This window comes from Lolium perenne, chromosome 3 (assembly GCF_019359855.2).
Source record: "Lolium perenne isolate Kyuss_39 chromosome 3, Kyuss_2.0, whole genome shotgun sequence".
Classification (NCBI taxonomy): domain Eukaryota; kingdom Viridiplantae; phylum Streptophyta; class Magnoliopsida; order Poales; family Poaceae; genus Lolium; species Lolium perenne.
In genome coordinates this window covers 62,908,673-62,929,081 of record NC_067246.2, presented here as the reverse complement: position 1 = coordinate 62,929,081, position 20,409 = coordinate 62,908,673, and the positions used below count along the sequence as shown (strand labels likewise).

The window sequence follows — 20,409 nt, the reverse complement described above, 5'->3', positions numbered from 1 at the left end:
TTTGCTGATTTCCTAGCTATGCACGGAGAGATCCGTGGTAACAATGTTCACGATCAACTTAAAGTTGATCTCGTTGAGCATTTGTGGACGATCAAAGGAAATTCCGCGGCACATTGATGTAGCCCTATTTATTTGTTGTTTTATTGTTCGTTGTATTTTAATTTGAAAACAATCTCCGCAAACATATTTATTTGTATGCCATATTTAATAAATGAGTGTGTTTTCAAAAACCCTTTTTTAATGTTTGGGGGCAGCGGTTTGGAAGACGCAACTGGGGAGCGACGTCCCCCAAACGCGGCACGAACAAAACACTTCTCCCAAACGCTCGATCCAGTGCGCTTTGGGAGACACGACTGGAGATGCTCTTAGGCAGATGTTGGGCATAGTCACATGTCAGGGTGGGCATAAAAATCGTGAAACCGAAAACCGAACCGAAGCCGAAACCGAACTAACCGAAATCTCGGTTTTTTCCATTAACCTCTATTTTTTCGGTTTCCATTTATACTAACCGAATTAAATTTGGTAGAATTTGGTTTTTAGCCCCACCAACCGAACAAGACCGAATTGAGTAACCTACCATCAATTTGTGCATAAACCGATCATTCCATAGAAGCCCAATTGCGTTTGATGTTCCAAAAATTGTTCATTCAATGTATGACTTTGGTCTTTGATGTACTAGCTTTTTCTGAATATAGTGTGAAGCCTGCATAATAGAACACGTCGCTCAAAGTGTTAGCTACCCCTTTTAATCGCTCACGAGTGATGCACCTGTACCACGAGTGCCGCAGCCTACCAAATAGCATCCCTCCACGATTGGTGCTCATTTGTCGATTTCTTGCGCAGTTAATGCTTTTTGTGTTGATATGTCAATCACTATTTGCTTTCTTCGTTGATGCCTACTATTTGTTCAAGTGAGTAGGTTCATTCGGTTTTAACCGAAAACCAAACCGAATTTGTCCGAATCTTCGGTTTCCTAAATTTTTATGCCAATTTCGGTTACCATTTTTGAAAACCGAATTTGTTCAAAAACCGCAAAAACCGACCGAAATTTCGGTTAAAACCGAATGCCCACCCTGAGTCACATGGCAGTCTATGGAAGTGATGCAAAGACCTCTTCACTTTTCGACAGCATGCATAGTATACGTTTCGTACTCTTCAATGACTACATTTTTACCTCTTCTTTTGTTGAGGCTCATAGGCATTCACAAATCAACAGCATGTCTGTATGCACACGTAAGGCCCTGTTCGGCAGGGGAGTATTTTTGTGTTTTGGGGTGTCTTACCCGGCCCAATTTCAATCCACTGGAAACCCCGTCCGGGCTGTTCGGAAGGCCGGTTTCGGACGGTTTTGGCCCGTTTGACCCGCCAGAAACACCTCGGGCCACGTCGGGTTGGAGGGGATTAGAAACGCTCGCCCTCACTCGCGTTTCTCGAGCGAGCGAGCGAACGCCCGCACCTCCCCTCGCGCCGCCTCCTGCACCTCCCCTCGCGCCGTCGCCTCTCCCCGCGCCGTCTCCTCTTCTCGCGTCGTCTCCGGCCAACATCGCTCCGTCGCCGTCCAAGATCGCTCCGTCGCCGCCCAAGATCGCCGCCCAAGATCGCTCCGTCGCCGCCCAAGATCGCTGCCCAAGATCACCGGCCAAGATCGCTCCGTATCCGCCCAAGATCGCTCTGTCGTCCATCTTCTCCGGCCGAGCTGGAGTTTTATCCTGTAAGTCATATCCTGTGAGATCCGTTCTTCACCTAGGGTTAAGAAGAAATTTGTTTTACATTCGCTGTTCTCGTGTCTTATTTCTCCATTCATGTTTTGTCCTTGGCAGCAGCATGGTTTCGCGTCTGGACAGATGCAATTTTTTCCCTGTTTGGGTATGTTGCTTAGCAGCAAAGAAATTGAGATTTTTGTTTTGTTTTGGTAAAAAAACATGAATATGTGGGGACAGTAAGATAGATTTGCTATGAAATGTAAGGTATGTACTTCACACTGGTGCATAGGATGTGTCAATTCACACTGGGTTAAGATCTGGGGATACAGATGGAAACGTGAGTCTGTCTGGAAACTAAAACTAAGACAATTGTGCATTATTAGAACAGTAAGTAAAGGCATATTCTTAAGATTACAAGGTCGTGAAGATTGCAGTCTTAGTCTATCTGACAGAGTCCAAGACAAAGAAAAGGATCTCAAGAGAGACTATAGGATGTTGAGGGATGCAAGGAAGCAGAGTGGCGTCGGGTGGGACGAGGAGAGATGCATGATACAAGCAGAGCCACACCTTTGGGATAACTTAGAAATTGTAAGTTGTTTCATTCTCACCTACTCTTGGTATAAAAATTTGGTCTATCATAATGACATTCATTCATGAGATCACTTCATTTGTCTTATTGTTGCAGTCTTTCGGCAAAAGAATCAAGAAGTTCAGGAAAAATGGATATTTCCCTCTCTATGATTTGCTTGGATCACTGTATGAAAGTAAGTTCAATCATCTTGACAATCACCTACAACCGTTGCTTGGTTACTCACATCCTTTTTATAGGTCAAATTGCAGAGGGGAACCTCAACTTCACATCTATGGCTGAGCCATCAGAGAGAGATGAGGAAATCACAACTATAGAAAGTGATGGTGAGCATGATAATGGAAGAGAGTTGGAGAAGGTGGTGCCTGTAGATGAGGATTTCCAAGTGACTTCTGAAAGAGACGAATCCACAAGTGCTGTTGGTGTTGCAAAAGAGAAGCTGAAGATTTCTAAGAAGCCCAAGCGAAGTCCTAAGAAGCCCAATCAGAGTAGTGGAGATGCTCTAGTGGGAGTGATGAAGAGATTTGTTGATATCAAAGAAAAAGAAAGCAACAAGGATGATACAGTGGATTTCTCAATTACCAGATGCATGGCAGAGTTGAGAAACTTGGAAGGGGTCACAGGGGATTTGAAAGTCAAATGCTATGATATCTTCAGATGTCCAAAAAGTTGTGAGATTTTCATCAATGCTGTTGCAGAGAAAGATGGAAGTGCTCTGGCTTGGCTTAAAAGTCAGATAGGTACGCCTCTGCCTAATTAAAGGCCACAGTTTTTGCCTCTTTAATCCTTCATCATAATTCTCTACATATTATGGAAAGCAGCGAAAGGTCTGCTCCTTTGTTCCTTATCTGTTCCTCTGCTCCATTCCCTATCCTAAATTATGGAATTCAATCTTAATTTGCATGCTTGTTCCCTGTGTAGTAATTTTTTTAAATTGGAACTATAGGCTGTAAACTCTCTGGTTGATTGCCATCATCAAGGCTCGTACATGAACATCGAAAGACGAATGCAAAAGCAGTTCAACTGACTACAATTATTACCTTATGTTCTAAGAAATAACTAACTTGGCCTGTTCAATATCTTCAGAGTTATTGGATTGGTGGCAATGCTTAATTTCCTCTAAACTAGAATTTAGAATCGATAGCTACTGCCTGTTTGGCTGTCTCCAAAAATTCAAGTCAGGTTTAGTGAACCTCTGCTCATCATTGTTGTACCCGTTTAGTTCAAGCTGTGTGCAATAGTTTAGGTTTTCAGTAGTTCAAATTACTGAACAACAATCTAATGTTACCTATCTTCTCCCGCTGCTAGCTATTGAAGTTGTCATCAGAAGTGCGTGTTCGAAAATTGGCACTGAATGCCTTAATTCTGGTGCCAAATCGCGAGCAATGCTACCTAATTTCTAATTCTTCCCAAGATATTTGCGTCTCAGTTTCTATTTACTGGCTACAAAGATAGATTTGTTTTGCTTCAGAGGTACAGGGATACCATATTTAAAGGGATACCTAGTAATAGATTTGTTACTTCTTCTCTGTAGATATGCTTAAATTTGTATGTACAACCTGGTACTCTTCCATAGAACAAGTAGGCAATACAAGTATCTGGACAGCTACTGAATTTTAGTGTATAGTGTGTTCCTCCCTATAAATGAAAACCTTTTTTTTAACTATCTACTTTTTTTGTTTTAGGAGGTTGAGGCCGCTGGCACGGTATGGTACAAGACCATGATCTCAGGCAGGCAGTAACTACAATGAATTTGATGTCTTCTCAAAAGTGTGTCGGTGTGTCGGAGTAGTTAGCTAAATTATGTTTGCACTTCATGTTCAATGTTGAGGGTTGTGGCAGAATTATTGTAGTCTGGTTTAGACCGATACGACTTGCCTTATAAGTTATTGTAATGCATCAGTAATCCTCCTGTACTTATTGCATCAACAAATTTTAGGATATTACACTCTGGTTTTAGAGTTATTTCATGTTATTCTAATGCATGAGCTACTGTGTTATTGTAATGCATCAACCATGCACGGATATTGTAATAGAAAAGGCACTGAAAATCTGGTATAAAAATTGGAGTTTTATTGGCACAAAACTAGTGTCTTATCCCTGTGCTTGCCGAAGAGTAAAATTGAGAAGGGAATTAAGGAGGAAGTGGATTGAAGTGTTTTTGGTGGACCGGGTGGAACAACCCAAAACCTGTGGGTTAAGACACCCCAAAACACAAAAATACTCCCCTGCCGAACAGGGCCTAAGAGGTTAAGTGAATTGCAGGAGACTGGAGTTTCATTGTCCCATTTGAACTTCTATAAATGTGAGCAGAGCTCCACCATCCGCAAAAAAATGTATGTAATCAATTTCACAAAAAAAAATGCCTGTTCACAATCAACAGAAACGGAGTGGCCGACTCGAGCATTGCCAGGTTTACGCATCTAGTTTCTTCTCAGCTTCACTGATGACCTGCAGTTGCTCCAGGAAAGCAGTGAGCTTCCTCATGTCCTCCTCTTGAACACTGGGCGGAGCCTTCTCTCTGTAACCTGATGCGTCCATCTTCTGGGACAGGGCATGCTGTAGCCTGCGTGTTCAGATAATAAACCATGTTATTACCGATATGGCAGAATTAACAACGCGACCTTACTGTTGTCGAAAACGACTGGACAAAGACAAGGTATGAAGGCTCACTTTTGAATTTCATCTCTCTTTTTCCTTAGTTTTTCAAGCTCCACTTCTGCATTTAGAGCCCCTTGAAGTTGGAGGTATACCGTCAGATCTTTGTTCACAACAGCAGTTGAGCAGTCAGGTGGAGTTTCATCACTCTCTGTCAGGATCTGAAAATTTCCAACAAAAGATCAGTGCTTTTTGTTCAACACATGAAAAGGCTGAAGTCAACTACATGAACTGATTATCGGCAAGAGCCAAGTTAGTTGAGATAATAGGCTCCACAGCAGGATTCAGCATAAATTTATATTCGTAAAGGAGAAACTGATTGCAGGGTGTATGAAAAAAATGTCCTGACATGTCACTACCAAAAAAAGATACTAATAAAACTAAATTAGGAAGGCAAAAACCTTGAGCGATGATACAGAAGAAAGAGACACAGCTAGAGATTGATAGCATTGAACAGTGGCAGCAATATCTTGTCCTCGGCAAAGTGCAAAAGCAGGACGCCTGTTCATGAGAAAGATGAGGATTAAGATGTTGTTTCGCAAGCAAGCTGTAGAACAAGAAGGACGAAGCAGGCATATACTTCCTCTGTTTCATAATATAAGACGTTTTAGCAAGCTAAATTAAAACGTCTTGCATTAGGGAACGGCGGGAGTATCACGCATAGTAAGAGAATAAAGACAAAAGCCCAGTCATATGACCATATATACACACCTCTCATTTGTATCTGTTGATGGCTTCAGGGATCTTAGTTTGTTTACAGTATCCAAGACAATATCAATTTGACTTTCAAGTTTATCATCTGCCCATTCCTGTCATAGAAACAATAGTTTACCACTGGTAAATTGGTAGAGTGTGAAGTTGTCTGTATTTACAATCTTCCTTAAGAAATGAATATTTACCTTAACAACAGACGGATAATCTGTTATCATAATGGAACTTTTCCTGCCAGAGTCTTTGGGTTGAGGAAGACGCTGCCAGAGTTCTTCTGTTACATAAGGCATGAACGGGTGGAGCAGGCGCAAACCAGTGTCAAGGCAAACCCATAGGGCATCTCTACAAGCAGCTCTTGCTGAATCGAACTCTTGAGAGTCATTGAAGAAGTAAGGTTTTACAGCTTCTATAAATACATCACATAGCTGGTACTGCCACCATGAGTATATAGCAGATGTTGCATTAGAGAACTTGTATGCTTCTAATGAGGTTACAGTCTTGCCAATAGCCTTATTAAGTACTGAGAGTATCCATTTGCAGATTGGAGGCATTGCTGACACAACAATAGTTGCTGGTGGAGTGTAATTATCACCAAGCTTGCCCATTGCAAATCGAATGGCATTCCACAATTTATTGCACCATTGGCGATATCCAACAACCCTCTTGATATCCAGATTTATCCTGTCAGACTGCAAAACAAGAGACCCTCTATAAAAAGATGAACCACAAACTTAATATGACAGAAACTCAAATGGGTGTGACTATAACCTGAGAAGTGTAAGAAATCAGTGCAAAACGCAGTGCATCAGTGCCACATTCAGGAATGCCATCGGGAAAATCTTTTATCTTCCCTTCTCTTGCAATAATTAATTCATTTGGATCCAGATTGCCTTCATCCAAACGTTTGAGGAGCTCTTCAAGCGTCGCACCGTTTATCACATCGAGGGGGTCAACGACGTTACCAAGTGACTTGGACATTTTGCGGCCATGTGCATCACGGATCATAGGATGCAAATACACCTACAAAAGAGGGTGCAATCATGACTCAGGACGCAAGATAACAAAGGCATATATTCAAATAGAATTCCCCATGTAATCTAGGAAAGTTATAAACTGAACTGAAGCTCAACTAGGCTTGTTTAGGTAAGTAATTTCAGAAAGAGAAGGTAATGCTGATGAGTTCATGCATTTAATACTACATGATAGTCCAAGCATACAGTACCCCCTGTCAAAGGATGATGATGACGACAAAAGTACCGTAAAATTACATTATAACTCAACATGGATTAGTTTCTTAGTCCATTAACTTATAGTGCACTATATCTGTTAAACAATTACTCATTAAGGTAACCTTGTTTAGCAAATCCATACTCATATTGCCAAGATAAAAGGTAGATCGCTTTTAGCAGACATATGTTAAATTTTTATAAGCTACAGAGTTCAATCAGAACAAATCTAGAATGACCAGTACAGACAGATGGCAGAACAGCAAATAGTGCAAAATGGCCTGCTTCATTAATCCATTCAACAAATATCTGGAGAGTATATAGTGCATAATTTTTTCAAACAATGATGCCTATGGAGTAACCTCATTTTTTTGCTTATTGTTTATAGCATTCGTGTGTTCAAATATAAAATAGATTGCTTCAATTGTGAACATTTGAGATCTGAATTTAGTAATTAATTGACTCCACTTTGTCTAGATATGGATGTACCTAGATGCATTTGTTGACTAGATACATCCATATCTAGATAAAGTGGAGTCAATTAATTTGAATCAGATGGAGTAGTACTGTTACACTAAAGCACAGTTTCGCCATGTTGAGGCATGAAGGGGACATAGAAGGCAGAGATAGCTATTGGCTAAATAGTATGCAGCATGAATGACATATGTACATTGGACCACCAAAACTGTATAAATACAGTTTAATTGTCAGAAATAGCATTTGTCAGATTACCTTCTGAAATGGCACATCGCCACAAAGTTGCATGCCCAGCATCACCATTCGTGCCACCCAGAAGAAGAGAATATCAAGTCCAGTTTCAAGTACTGAACCAGGGTAGAAAGAACGAAGATCAGCCGTATCATCGGGCCAACCAAGGACTGTCAAAGGGAAAAGACCAGATGAAAACCACGTATCCAACACATCAGGGTCTTGATTTAACTGGAATTTCTTCCCTGGATACTTTTGCTGTGCCTCGAGGATCGCATCATTCTCATTTCGTGCAACTATCCAACGGTCATTGTTGGATCCGAGAACATTCAGCTGGTCATCCTCTAGTGTCACATACCACGCAGGCACACGATGTCCCCACCAGAGTTGCCTCGAAACACACCAATCACGTATATTTTCAAGCCACCTGCAGGGACAATGGTGGATGGATCATGTTTCTTCATATTTCATTACTTTTTCAGGAGATCTGCAAAGGTGGCAACATTCCTCAACTAGGCAAAAGAAGACAAAAATTACCTGTACCAGTCTTGTTCATATTGTTGCGGAATAATCTCAATTTTTCCAGATCTTACAGCATCAAGACCTGACTTTGCCATTGTATGGCAATTAACAAACCATTGGGGTTTTATCATAGGTTCCACTACATCATTAGTTCTTGAACAAATGCCCAAACTCATTTCATTCTTTTTTGTTTCCTTGTACAAGCCCTTAGTTAGGGGAGAAAAACATTGTTAGTCCAGAACTACTCAAGTACATCCAAATTGAAATGTAAAATTGGGGAAGGCAAGAAAGACAAAGAACACTCTAATGTAACAGAATATCAAGTAAAGATAATAGTTGATCACTGGTTTCTACAGACATGTAAATTATATTTCTATGAAATGAGAGCCATTATTATGGATATCCAATCACAATGGTGTGTAACTGAAGAAGTCTCCAATCAACATATACATAAAGTACCAAAACAAATGTTTCTTGGAAAAAAATAACGCTGTACAGTCTTGTACTGAGAGCTTCATTGACAAAATTAACCAAAACAGTTCAAGGAAAACCATGTCAAAAGTAGAAATGTTTATATAAGAATCAATATAGCTTACATTAGCAATTTTGTTCTTTGTAATAAGTTTTACGAAAATAGAAATGTGAATATTACGCTACAAAGTTCCCGATATTTAAATGTATTGTCCTTGCCATTCCAATGAAAATTTGCATGACATCACATAAAAAAACTAAATCAACACAATAATCCAACAACCATTCTTCAAAACTAGATCATAAAGTTTATGAAACTTGAACTAAATGAAACCAGTAATACCTTTTCCTTCAGTGCGTCAATAACAGCAACCCGAGCAGCAAATCTTGGCATTCCTTCAAATTGTGCACCTCCATTGCTGTTTATCTTCCCATCATCTGTTAAGATATTGATGAACTCCAGGTTGTGTCGTTTTCCAACTTCAAAGTCATTTGGATCATGAGCAGGTGTAATCTGCATAACGAGCACACAACAATAAAAGCTAAGAGGGGGTAACATATGCAGAAGGTTCAACTAGGGAAAATAAATTTAAGACGGTCCTTGGCATTATAACCTACCTTGACAGCCCCAGTACCAAAAGTGGGATCCACTAACACAGCATCACAGATTATTTTGAGTTTTCGGCCATTGAAGGGGTGAACTGCATGCTTTCCATGCAGATGCTTATACCTTTTATCCTCAGGATGAACAGCTATTGCAGTATCACCAAGCATTGTTTCAATTCTTGTTGTTGCAACAATGATCTCACCGAGTCCTTCTTCAAGAGGATAGGCAAAAGATATCAACACACCAAACTGTACAGGAGTGCCATAACCAGGGACCTTCAGCATAGTTTCGTCTTTAAGATCTAAATGGTCAACCTGAGAAAACAGCATTTTAAAGTAAGAGGTTCTTAGTCACGTGTGGAATCAAACTGATATTATAGACAACAATATAATAAGCTTCATCAACCTCAATGTCAGATATTGCTGTTAGAAGTGTGCAATCCCAATTCACAAGGCGATAGTCTCTGCAAAGTACCAAATCATATATATAGGAGGTTAAAAAAAACATGGTTGGCTATTGAATGACATATAGGTGATAGTAAAAAACACTAACACTTGCCGCAACAGAGGGAGAGGCAACTAACCTATAAATCAAGCCATCTTTGTGCAACCTGACAAAAGCTTCAGTTACAGCTTTTGATCTTTGCTCATCCATTGTGAAACACTGATGCACAAGTTAACATAAAGTTGCAATTTCAGAGTAAGGGGTAGAAGAGTATAAAAAAATGTGTTACTCATGTACATTTTCGTAACTACAGAAAATAGGAACTTTACCTCACGGGACCAATCAAGTGTAGCCCCAAGCCTACGTAATTGACCCAGTATGGTACCACCATACTGATCTTTCCATTTCAGAACCTGTATAGAAGATTGATAACAAAAGTTTAATAAGCAGGAAATAATACACCAAACTGGAATCAAATTAAGAATTTAAGATCACTACGATTCTCACATCATCATGGGTCAAATATGATTTTCATAACTACATCGGATGTTGCACCCATTATTAGTATTTCATAGTATGAAGACGATAGTTGAACACTTCAATGATTTATGATCATAAGGACATAGGAGACAGGACAACAACAACAAAAATCTGTTAAAGAGAAGAAGTGCTTACTTCAGATATGAACTTGTCACGGCCTAAGTCATGCCTTGTCAGCTCCCTTTCACGCATTAGCTTCTTTTCAACTACAACCTGGCTTAGGAGAACAAATTGTTAAAATTAAATTCATCACTCCAAATGCATGCGAAGTGAAAACAAAACAAAACTAGGGAGGTACAGAATCTACAGTTCTAGCTTAGTTCAGAGAGGATAATGCAAGTTGTAGCCAATACAAAATAATTACATCTGTTCAACGTCATAAAAGGATTTAATTTAATTTGCTAAAAGGAAAAAGTCCGATAAAGAGAAGGTACATCAATCTGCCAAGATCTTTACACAAACTAAAATATCCATGTGGCCATTTCTTCTATTTTGATGCATGCAAAATTGGCAACCAGTAAAGTAAGGCAAGTAGCACGGTAAGAAACATCTAGTAGTTGGAAAGGTGTTGCTAATATTATGGTGGAATTGTTTGCTCAGATTGCAAAGATAACCTTTACTAACAAGACCTAAATTAACAGTTGACAGCTTTATTTTAGTGGTGGCACATCAACAAGTAACACTGCCAGCATGGTGTGTAGATGTATGTTTCATAAGTTGAATGACAGCAAGTGCCACTAAAGAAGTTATAAGGAACTCCATTGTACTATCCGTGTATGTCTTCCAATAGATAAATGTCAGCTGATACCTGATACTGAATCAAGACAAAATACAGACCTGTGTAGCAATGCCAGCATGGTCCACTCCTGGGACCCACAGAGCATTATAGCCTGACATTCTCCGCCAGCGTATCATAGCATCCTGCATTGTTAAGAAGAGCAAGGGAGATTAGATCATGCTGGCACGAATGATCAGAGTTAAAATGGCATATAGGTCTCTCATCTCTACAAGCATGACGATCAATACCTCTATAGCCACTGTAAGTGCATGACCTATGTGAAGCGCTCCAGTCACATTCGGAGGTGGTAGAACCTGAAATGAAATATCTTAGCACGTTTGCTGGCAGGAAATCAAAATTTATGCCATAATATGTTGTTTGTAGAAAAACACTAGTGATCGATAAGACACGGTTTGCTAACCCAGATCACAGTGCACAAATTGCACGAACTTTGTGAGATGCGAGTGACTTACTATAACAAAGGGTGGTTTTGTGCTTTCAGGGTCTGCCCCAAAATATCCTGCTGATTCCCACCAGGAATACCACCTACATTATGAAAAAGAAGGTATGGAGTCAAGGTAGTCATTTCAGATGCTATGGATTCTAAGTTGGAGAAAGGTGAACTAGCAGTATCAGCTTACGATTTTTCAACTGCGCTTGGGCTGTATTGCTTGGCCATTTGAGGCGCGAGCGATTTCTTCTCCCCGCTCGGGGTGTCAGGGTCAACGAAATCCTCAGGGTTCTCATCCTCTGCACCTTTCTTCTTTTGCTTCTTCTCACTTTTCTTAGGCCCACCCGAAGTAGCTTGAGCCTACAGAGAGAAGACCAAGATCAAGCACGAAACCATCTCAACTAAGCGTTCCAGTACCAAACTCATTTAACGATGTCGCAACCTGTAGCCTAGCCGTCTCCTTCTGCTTCGCCTTGAGCTTTTTCTCCTCCTTCTCTCTCGCCTGCAAGTACAACACCCAGCCCCATAATCGATCGTACGCACCGAATAATTTAATCCTAGGACTGAACTAGCTCCTAGCAACGGCAGAATCCACAGATCGCCACATTTTTTAACAGCCAATTCGGGGGAATTGACTACCAAGTACCAACACACGGCGAAACAGACACCAACACGAGAACGAATGAAACTCGCAGAAGAAGCCCACACGGATCTCGGCGGGCATTACCTTCTGCTCTTTCTTCTGCTTCCGCTCCCGTTCCAGCTCCAGCTCCTTGTCGTCAAGTTGCTGCTCGCACCACCAACAACAGAAGTCAGAAGGAGAAATCGGATGGGCACGCACGGGGATCCGTCGACGGGAGCGGTAGAGCGCGGGATTACCTTCTCCATGGCGAGGGGCCGGACCGGACTGCTGCTCGCGCCGCCGGGGCACCGCGCCGGCGCTTTGCGTGGAGGGGGCGAGAGCGCCGTGCTCGGTAGGGTTTTGCGGGATTTTTTCTTTTTCGTCGGGAGGATGCCGTATATCCGTTTTGGACTGGGCTTTGCCGGTTCGCCCAAGAAACCTAGGGCTCCTATATGACGCCTACAGCGCTCCTTAGCGAGCGGATGCCTGAAGTGTTCTCCAAATGGGCCGCATCTGTAGGGCCCATTTAAGGACAATTTTCTTCTTTATTAATTAATTAATCTCGGAAATTACATACTCCCTCCGGTCCATATTACTTGATGGTATAATAGATATATTTAGAACTAAAATGCATCTAGATACATCTATATTAGTATATCACAAGAATATGGATCGGAGGGAGTATTAAAAATGATATTTAGAAATAGATTTATAGATGATTGAGGAAAAACAATCTGGTATATATAGTTAAATAATTCTCATGAGGGCAAAAAAGTTCTTATGAGAAAAACATATCCATACAATTTAAAATAAAGTTTTGAGAGGTTTAAAAAGATTCACGCGATACAAATTACTTTAAAAAAAATTCACGTAACATGCAAATCATAAAATGTTTTAACAAAAATAAGAAAAGGTAAAGAACATAAAATAAAAACATTGAAAAAAATGAAAAAAAGAACCAGAAATAAAAGGAAATTGTAAAAAAAAAAACAGGGATGCCGAGACAACTAACTTCTAACAATTGTATGGTAAATGGTGCACATATATTAAGAACTATTAAGATTTAGTGACTTGTAGTTGTAAAAAGTAAAATTGTTTAGTATAATATGTTTTGTTCATTAATTTATTCGGGTTTTTCTTTTGCCGACTTAATTATACAACAAACCAGATCTGTTTTGAGTCTTTGTGTGATTTCTCTAATATTCTCTCTCTACCAAATCGATATTCTTGAACCGTGTGTTTAGAGTACTCGGAAGTAGCTCTGTAATTTCTAGGTAGAGCCTTATTCCAGATAACATGGTTGTTAGATTGTTCTCGTTCAAAATGCAATAGCTCTATTGCATGTCTATTGGTGCTTCTGTTAATATCAACAATTAGTGGAGTCGTCATATCTTCTCTTCATTACCTTAGCAAGCTTTGAAACGGCGCGCATCTAGCCGGTTTGAGCTTCTTTGACCAAAGTTAAGGGGTTGGTTGACGAAGCCGCAACTATGAGGCATCGCCCATGCATATGAATTGAGAGGTCTTTCGCAATATGCTCACTCAAATGACTACAATGAGTGGCATTCTATCAGCTCAACCCTCCCCAAATAGGAATACAAATACAACCTACTTGGAACCCATCAAACTCAAACATATTGTGATTGGCAGGCGGAGACGAGGCCTGGGAGAGATCTTGCTCCCACCCACTATTGGTCTCTGTCACTCACCCTCACGGACAAACCAAAACCAACGGTTTCAAGGCCTATATAAGGAATGCACTTTTTTGCTTTTAAGATTCAAGTAATATAGTTATATTGGTGACCGGCCTTTGGTGTCATTCATGTGATGTCTGATGGTATCCTTGGTTGTCTTTTGTTTTCAGGGGTGAATTCTATCTCCTTCTTGCATACAGTTGTCTTTCATGAAATGTATAGTTAACTGGAAATTAAGTACAAATAGAGATTGCAAACCAGTTAAGCATCAACTTGGCTGCAATCATGGACAAGATGATTGTTCACTGAGCATTTCTTCTGAGTTGAGTTGCATGGGTAAGGATGAGGTTTCAATGGCTTTCAATTGTGACTTCTTTTTTTAATCGGTTGATATCTAATGTGATGCTTAAAGTTTTTTCTTCATGAGAAATATGAAGAATTGTGTTGATCGGGAAATAAGCCGGACACTTTGTACCCATTACCCATGTCTAAACACATACCCGCAGTGATTGGGTGGGGTATGGATACGAAAAAGTTGCCCACAAAAAACGTATGGATATGGGAAGGGTAATTCTCGTTTAACCATGGATTATTCATACCCGTGCGCCAGATGGGAAGCATACATGCATAGTAGCAGACTATAGTAACAGCTCGCGCGCGCATACAAGTCACACGAATACACGATGCTGGCCGGACTGCTGCTCGCGCCGCCGAGGCACCGCGCCGGCGCTTTGCGTGGAAGGGGGCGAGAGCGTGGCCGGGTTCGGTAGGGTTTTGCGGGATTTGTTTTTTTTTTCGTCGGGAGGATGCCGTATATCCGTTTTGGAGTGGGCTTTGCCGGTTCGCCCAAGAAACCCGGGGCTCATATATGAAGTGTTTTGCAAATGGGCTGCATCTGTAAGGCCCATTTAAGGACAATTTTCTTTTTTATTAATTAATCTCTGAAATTACATACTCCCTACTATCCATATTACTTGATGCTATAATAGATATATCTAGAACTAAAATGTATCTACATACATCTATATTATCAAGTATTATTGATCGAAGGGAGTATTAAAAATGATATTCAGAAATAGATTTATAGACGATTCAGGAAAAACAATCAGGTATATATAGTTAAATAATTCTTGAATAATTCTCACGAGCGCAAAAAAGCTCATATGAGAACAACATATCCATACAATTTAAAATAAATTTTTGAGAGGTTTAAAAAGTTTTATACCAGAGAGAAAAATGATCATGTGATACAAATTACTTAAAAAAACATTCACGTAATATGCAAATTCATAAAATGTTTTAACAAAAAAAAAGGTAAAGAACATAAAATAAAAAACATTGGAAAAAAGAAAAAGAAGAACCAAAAATAAAAGGAAATTGTAAAAAAGGTAAAACCGGGATGTAGAGACAACTAACTTCTAAAAATTGTACGGTAAATGGTGCACGTATATTAAGAACTATTAAGAATTAGTGACGGGGAGTTTTAAAGAACTAAAATTGTTTAGTATAATATGTTTTTTTTCATTTATTCGGGCTTGACTTGTGCCAACTAAATTATATTGTACGACCAACCATGTTTGTTTTGAATCTAGTTTTGTATGATTTCTCTAATAGTTTCCTCTACCCAAATGGATCTCCCTGTACCCATGTGTTTGGAGTTCTCGGAAGTAGTTCAGCTGAGCCTTAATCCACATCGATGGTCTGGTTGTCAGATTGTTATCATTCAAAATGCAATAGCTATATTGCATATCTATTTGTGCTTATTTAAGATCCAAAATTAGTGGAGTCATCATGTATTATCTTCATTGCCTTAGCAAGCTTCAAAAGGACATCTGACTGGTTTGTGCTTCTTTGACCAAAGTTAAGGGGCGCGTATGAATAGAGAGGTCTTGCACAATATGCTCACCCAAATGACTACAATGATTGGCATTCTATAAGCTCAACCATGCATGCCTATATATGAAGAAAATACAATCTGCTTGGAACCCATCTCATATGGGCATGAAGGCTGGGGTGAAGCCGAATTTTAGGACTCCACCAAGTTAGGCGATATTCCATCAAAGATTGACATGTTAGGACGACCTACAATATGTGAGGATTAAGTCTAAGATTGTATCAACAACTTATATTAGGGTCTATGTAATTTATTAACCAGGTCATGTTGTGGGCCACTTAGGGTTTTATTTGTGAGTTCTGGTTTGAACCTATCCAACCAGATTAGGTCAAGCCCACTAGCGGGACGCACCACCCCTCTATATAAGGAGCTGATGCGTCTAGGGTTTAGAGAATATGTTGAATTTTAGTCTAAACACAATCACGTGTGTCCGTGGTGTAGCATCCCCTTCGGGGACGGCGATGCCTTTTATCAATTTGTAATAAAAGATCGTTTCGAGGGTTCTTGTGTTTATAAAGGCTTCTTATAAATGGTATCGCCGTCCCGAAGGGATTTTCGGGGACGCTATCATATTTGTTGATAGATTTTTCTAAAAATCTGGTTAAACTCGTTTAATTTTTTTTATAGTCGCTTGGGATAGAGGTAGTAGTACTCCTAAAAGATCCCTACCACCATAAAGCCCATCGTTACGGCCCACGCTGGGTAGGATCCGCCATCTTAAAACCCTTCCCCTTAAAACCCGTCTTCTGTCCTCTCACGCCGCCACCTCCTTCGCCGCCGCAAAAGCCCTAATCCCCGAACTGCCATCCGCCGACCGCCGCCATGTCCTCCACGCCAGCGGCCGTCGCGCCGCCCGCCTCCGACCCCTCCGCCGCCGACACCCCGCCGCCAGAGGAGGTCGAGGCCAACACCGATGGGTACACGATCAAGCCGCAGTCCCTGGTCCCGTCGCTGGACACCTCCACCTGGCCGCTCCTCCTCAAGAACTACGACCGCCTCAACGTCCGCACCGGCCACTACACCCCGCTCCCGTCCGGCCACTCCCCGCTCAAGCGCCCCCTCGCCGAGCACCTCCGCTACGGCGTCATCAACCTCGACAAGCCCTCCAACCCCTCCTCCCACGAGGTGGTCGCCTGGATCAAGCGCATCCTCCGCGTCGACAAGACCGGCCACAGCGGCACGCTCGACCCCAAGGTCACCGGCAACCTCATCGTCTGCGTCGACCGCGCCACGCGCCTCGTCAAGTCGCAGCAGGGCGCCGGCAAGGAGTACGTCGGCATCGTCCGCTTCCACGCCGCCGTGCCCGACACGGCCCGCGTCGTGCGCGCGCTCGAGTCCCTCACCGGCGCCGTCTTCCAGCGCCCGCCGCTCATCTCCGCCGTCAAGCGCCAGCTCAGGGTCCGGACCATCTACGAGAGCAAGGTCCTGCATCACGACCCCGAGCGCCACCTCGCTGTGTTCTGGATCTCTTGCGAGGCGGGCACCTATGTCCGGACCCTCTGCGTGCACCTTGGGCTGCTCCTTGGCGTCGGCGCGCATATGCAGGAGCTGCGCCGTGTCCGGTCAGGCATCCTCGGGGAGCAGGACAACATGGTGACCATGCACGATGTGATGGACGCCATGTGGGCGCTCGACAACTACAAGGACGAGTCGTACATCAGGCGTGTGGTGATGCCTCTGGAGAAAATTCTTACCAGCTACAAGAGGCTTGTCGTCAAGGACTCCTCTGTCAATGCTATCTGCTACGGTGCGAAGCTTATGATCCCTGGGCTGCTCCGGTTTGAGAATGACATTGATGTTGGGGAGGAGGTGGTTCTCATGACCACAAAGGGGGAGGCAATCGCCATTGGCATCGCTGAGATGCCAACTGCTGTTATGGCGACCTGTGACCATGGTGCAGTAGCCAAGATCAAGAGGGTGGTCATGGACAGAGACACGTACCCAAGGAAGTGGGGACTTGGCCCCATGGCGCTCAAGAAGAAAAAGATGATTGCTGAGGGCCTCCTTGATAAGCATGGCAAGCCAACTGAGAAGGCCCCGGCTGAGTGGCTCCGGAACGTGGTGCTTCCTACTGGTGGCGATGCGGTGATTGCTAGCATTGCTGCTGCTGCTCCTGAGCCAGAGGAGGTGAAGGTGGAACATGATGATGTCCCAAGTGTGGATGTCAAGGAGAAGAAAAAGAAGAAGAAGAAGAAGAAGAGCAAGGCTGCAGAGGAGGTTGCTGTCTCTGAAGGCCGCAAGAGGAAGATTGATGGAGATGATGTGTCTGCTTCTACGTCTGCAAAGAAGATCAAGGTTGAGGAGGCTGCAGATGCAGTGGAAGGGGAGAAGAGCGAGAAGAAGAAGAAAAAGAAAGATAAGGGAGAACCAGGATCAGCTGGTTTGGAGGCAGTGAAGGAGGAGAAGGTTGATCTGTCTGATGAGGAGAAGAGTGAGAAGAAGAAGAAAAAGAAGAAGAGCAAGCAAGGAAGTGATGTTGTCGATCAAGATAGCGCACCAGATGGAGCTGCTGAAGTTGAGAAAAGCGACAAGAAAAAGGAGAAGAAAAAGAAGAAGAAGAATCGAGATACAGAGGAGGCACAGTAGGTAAACTGAAGTTTACATTGGATGCCTGTATGCTTTACTTGCAGTTATTGGGAGTTTCTCCTGGCTTTTTTACTTGCGTTGAACCCCTTTGTCACTGTTATGGTTTGGAAGGCGTAATGCACTATGTTTAGATTACTCCCATTCTGCTGAATATTATGGTAGGTAGAGAGATATGTCATTAAATCTTTGACAATGAGGCTTGTATAGAGGTATCAGTTAATGCAATGAATTTTGTTCTCAGCTCATCCAAGTAATCCACTGTGCTGAAATTTCTGGTTTGCCAGTGTGATCTGTCTGCTGTTTCCTGATATCCTCCTCTAGCCAAAGTGGAACTTTGGAGTCCTATACTTCCACCATACCAGATTCACCTTCTGGTATGCTGATGCTTATCTAATGTAAGAACTTGGATCCCCACATTGCTATGCATGCTTGCAAATAACTTTTTGTAAATTGATTATTGTAGAATGTTGATTAGACAAAAACTCACCATAGTACTTTTTTTGTTTGCAAAACTGATAGAAACGGATCATTCTAATGCTACAATTAACTCAGATGCTTGACTCTACTCTGGATGACTTGATCCGAGTTTGCTATAGGGCACAGTTGTGGGGGTTATTTGCTTTGACATGATTCTGCTAATATAAAATGTTACATTTGACCTATGGATTTAGCATCTACTATATCTTATATGCTGTATAGCACGTAGTATCTACGGCCCATTGTGTTAACTGTTAAGAATAGTACCTGTATGAGACAGAGCATTACTTTCACAAGTGGCTTTGAACTTAATGATGTCAAACTCAAAATTTAAACAGTTCGTAGAGAATATTTCTTAAGATTACAAGGTCATTAATTGATGGAACTTGAGTGGGGTGGAGGAAGTGGAGAGGTTAGCGTAATTTTTATATTGGAGTACGTGTTGCCCTACATGGAACCAGGGACGAAATAGTCACAATTTTGTAGTCATTTATGTGGCTATCATTTTTTTTTTGGGTCGTTTTCAATGTTCTTAAGATGCGTAGAGTGTGGCAATCCATGATCCCAACCGATGGTCAGGCCATGTTGACGACTCAAGTAGGAGTAGACAGTCACATAAAAGTAGTGAAGCAACAGTAGTTTGGTGTGGGATTGAGCTTGCATCCCTGTATGGTGCTTGGATAAAATTCATAGGCAAACTGTAGTTTATATTGGCCTCCCGTATGTTTTGCTTGCTGTTACGGGGATTCTGTCCTGCTTGTTCTACTTGCTTTGAACCCCTTCCAACTGTTTATGGTTTGGAAGGCTTGATGTACTATGTTTAGATTACTGCCATTCTGCTGAAATGTTATTAGGTAGAAGATTGATCATTAAATCTTTGGACAGTGAGACCTGCATTTTGGTATCTCTTATCAGTTAATGCATTGAAATTTGCTCTCATCTCAACCAACCCACTGTTCTGGAACTTCTGTTTCCAATGAGATCTGTCTGCTGTATGCTGATAGTCTCTAGCCAAATTGGAATTTTCCTCCTATATTTCCATCATACTATGATTAACCTTCTGATATGCTCATGTGTATCTAATGCGAGAACTTGGATCCCCACATTGTTATACATGCTTACAATTAACTATATGCAAATGAGTATTCCAGATTTTTGATTAGACAAACAATCACCATATTACTTTGTTTGTTTGCAAAATTAAAAGAAACGGATCATTTTAATGCTACAGCTAACTCAGATGCTTGACTTGATTCAAGTTTGCAATAGGGCAATGTTGTGGGAGTTATTTGCTTTGGCATGATTCTGCTAATATAGAATTTACGACGGGGCTATGGATTTAGCATCTGCTTCATCTTTTGTGCTATATAGCACGTAGTATCTACTGTCAGTTGTGTTAAGGCTCGTACAAAGTGACTCCATAAGTCCATATATGGATATCTGTTGTCTTGTGCTAAAGCTTGTCTTGACACTACGATGATATTCAAAATAGAATTATTTAATGAATGGATTGCAAGGTACTATCACAAAGTCGAGTGGGGTGGAGGAAGTGGAGGTTTATCGCCATTTTTAGATTGGAGTACACGTTGCCCTACTTGGAAGATGAAACCAAGGGTGAAGTAGTCACATATTTGTTGTCATTGATGTGGCTATCATTTCTGTCTCGCATTTGTTTTCAATTTTCGTGAGATGTGTAGAGTTTCCATGATCCCAACTGACGACTTAAGT

The 20,409-nt window shown here is 41.6% G+C and overlaps 3 protein-coding genes across 4 annotated transcripts; 2 read left to right on the top strand and 1 right to left on the bottom strand.

Moving 5' to 3' along the window:
• Positions 1 to 1,357: 1,357 nt before the first annotated feature.
• On the top strand, positions 1,358 to 4,412 carry LOC127339409 (uncharacterized). Its single transcript, XM_051365269.2, has 6 exons — positions 1,358 to 1,711; positions 1,821 to 1,866; positions 2,144 to 2,291; positions 2,389 to 2,467; positions 2,532 to 3,032; positions 3,978 to 4,412. Exons 3-6 carry the CDS (start codon positions 2,196 to 2,198, stop codon positions 3,983 to 3,985), a joined length of 684 nt encoding a protein of 227 aa, XP_051221229.2. The 5' UTR covers positions 1,358 to 1,711; positions 1,821 to 1,866; positions 2,144 to 2,195; the 3' UTR covers positions 3,986 to 4,412.
• A 155-nt stretch (positions 4,413 to 4,567) lies between these two features.
• On the bottom strand, positions 4,568 to 14,512 carry LOC127341692 (valine--tRNA ligase, mitochondrial 1). Of its 2 annotated transcripts, none has more exons than XM_071827971.1 (22): positions 14,479 to 14,512; positions 12,288 to 12,373; positions 12,136 to 12,195; positions 11,851 to 11,910; positions 11,599 to 11,768; positions 11,431 to 11,503; positions 11,206 to 11,271; positions 11,017 to 11,100; positions 10,315 to 10,392; positions 9,969 to 10,052; positions 9,779 to 9,858; positions 9,601 to 9,658; positions 9,207 to 9,509; positions 8,932 to 9,102; positions 8,133 to 8,323; positions 7,620 to 8,022; positions 6,430 to 6,681; positions 5,850 to 6,350; positions 5,662 to 5,759; positions 5,352 to 5,451; positions 4,966 to 5,111; positions 4,568 to 4,858 (listed from the first exon to the last, which is right to left on the bottom strand). In XM_071827971.1, exons 2-22 carry the CDS (start codon positions 12,294 to 12,296, stop codon positions 4,708 to 4,710), a joined length of 3,138 nt encoding a protein of 1,045 aa, XP_071684072.1. In that variant the 5' UTR covers positions 12,297 to 12,373; positions 14,479 to 14,512; the 3' UTR covers positions 4,568 to 4,707. The 2 variants fall into 2 exon arrangements, with proteins under 2 accessions (XP_071684072.1, XP_071684073.1); XM_071827972.1 differs by having other exon boundaries at positions 12,288 to 12,364; positions 14,471 to 14,488.
• Positions 14,513 to 16,410: 1,898 nt separating this feature from the next.
• Positions 16,411 to 18,449, top strand: LOC127341693 (H/ACA ribonucleoprotein complex subunit 4-like). Its single transcript, XM_051367626.2, has one exon. The coding sequence runs from the start codon at positions 16,441 to 16,443 to the stop codon at positions 18,202 to 18,204; it is 1,764 nt and encodes a 587-aa protein (XP_051223586.1). The 5' UTR covers positions 16,411 to 16,440; the 3' UTR covers positions 18,205 to 18,449.
• Positions 18,450 to 20,409: the final 1,960 nt, after the last annotated feature.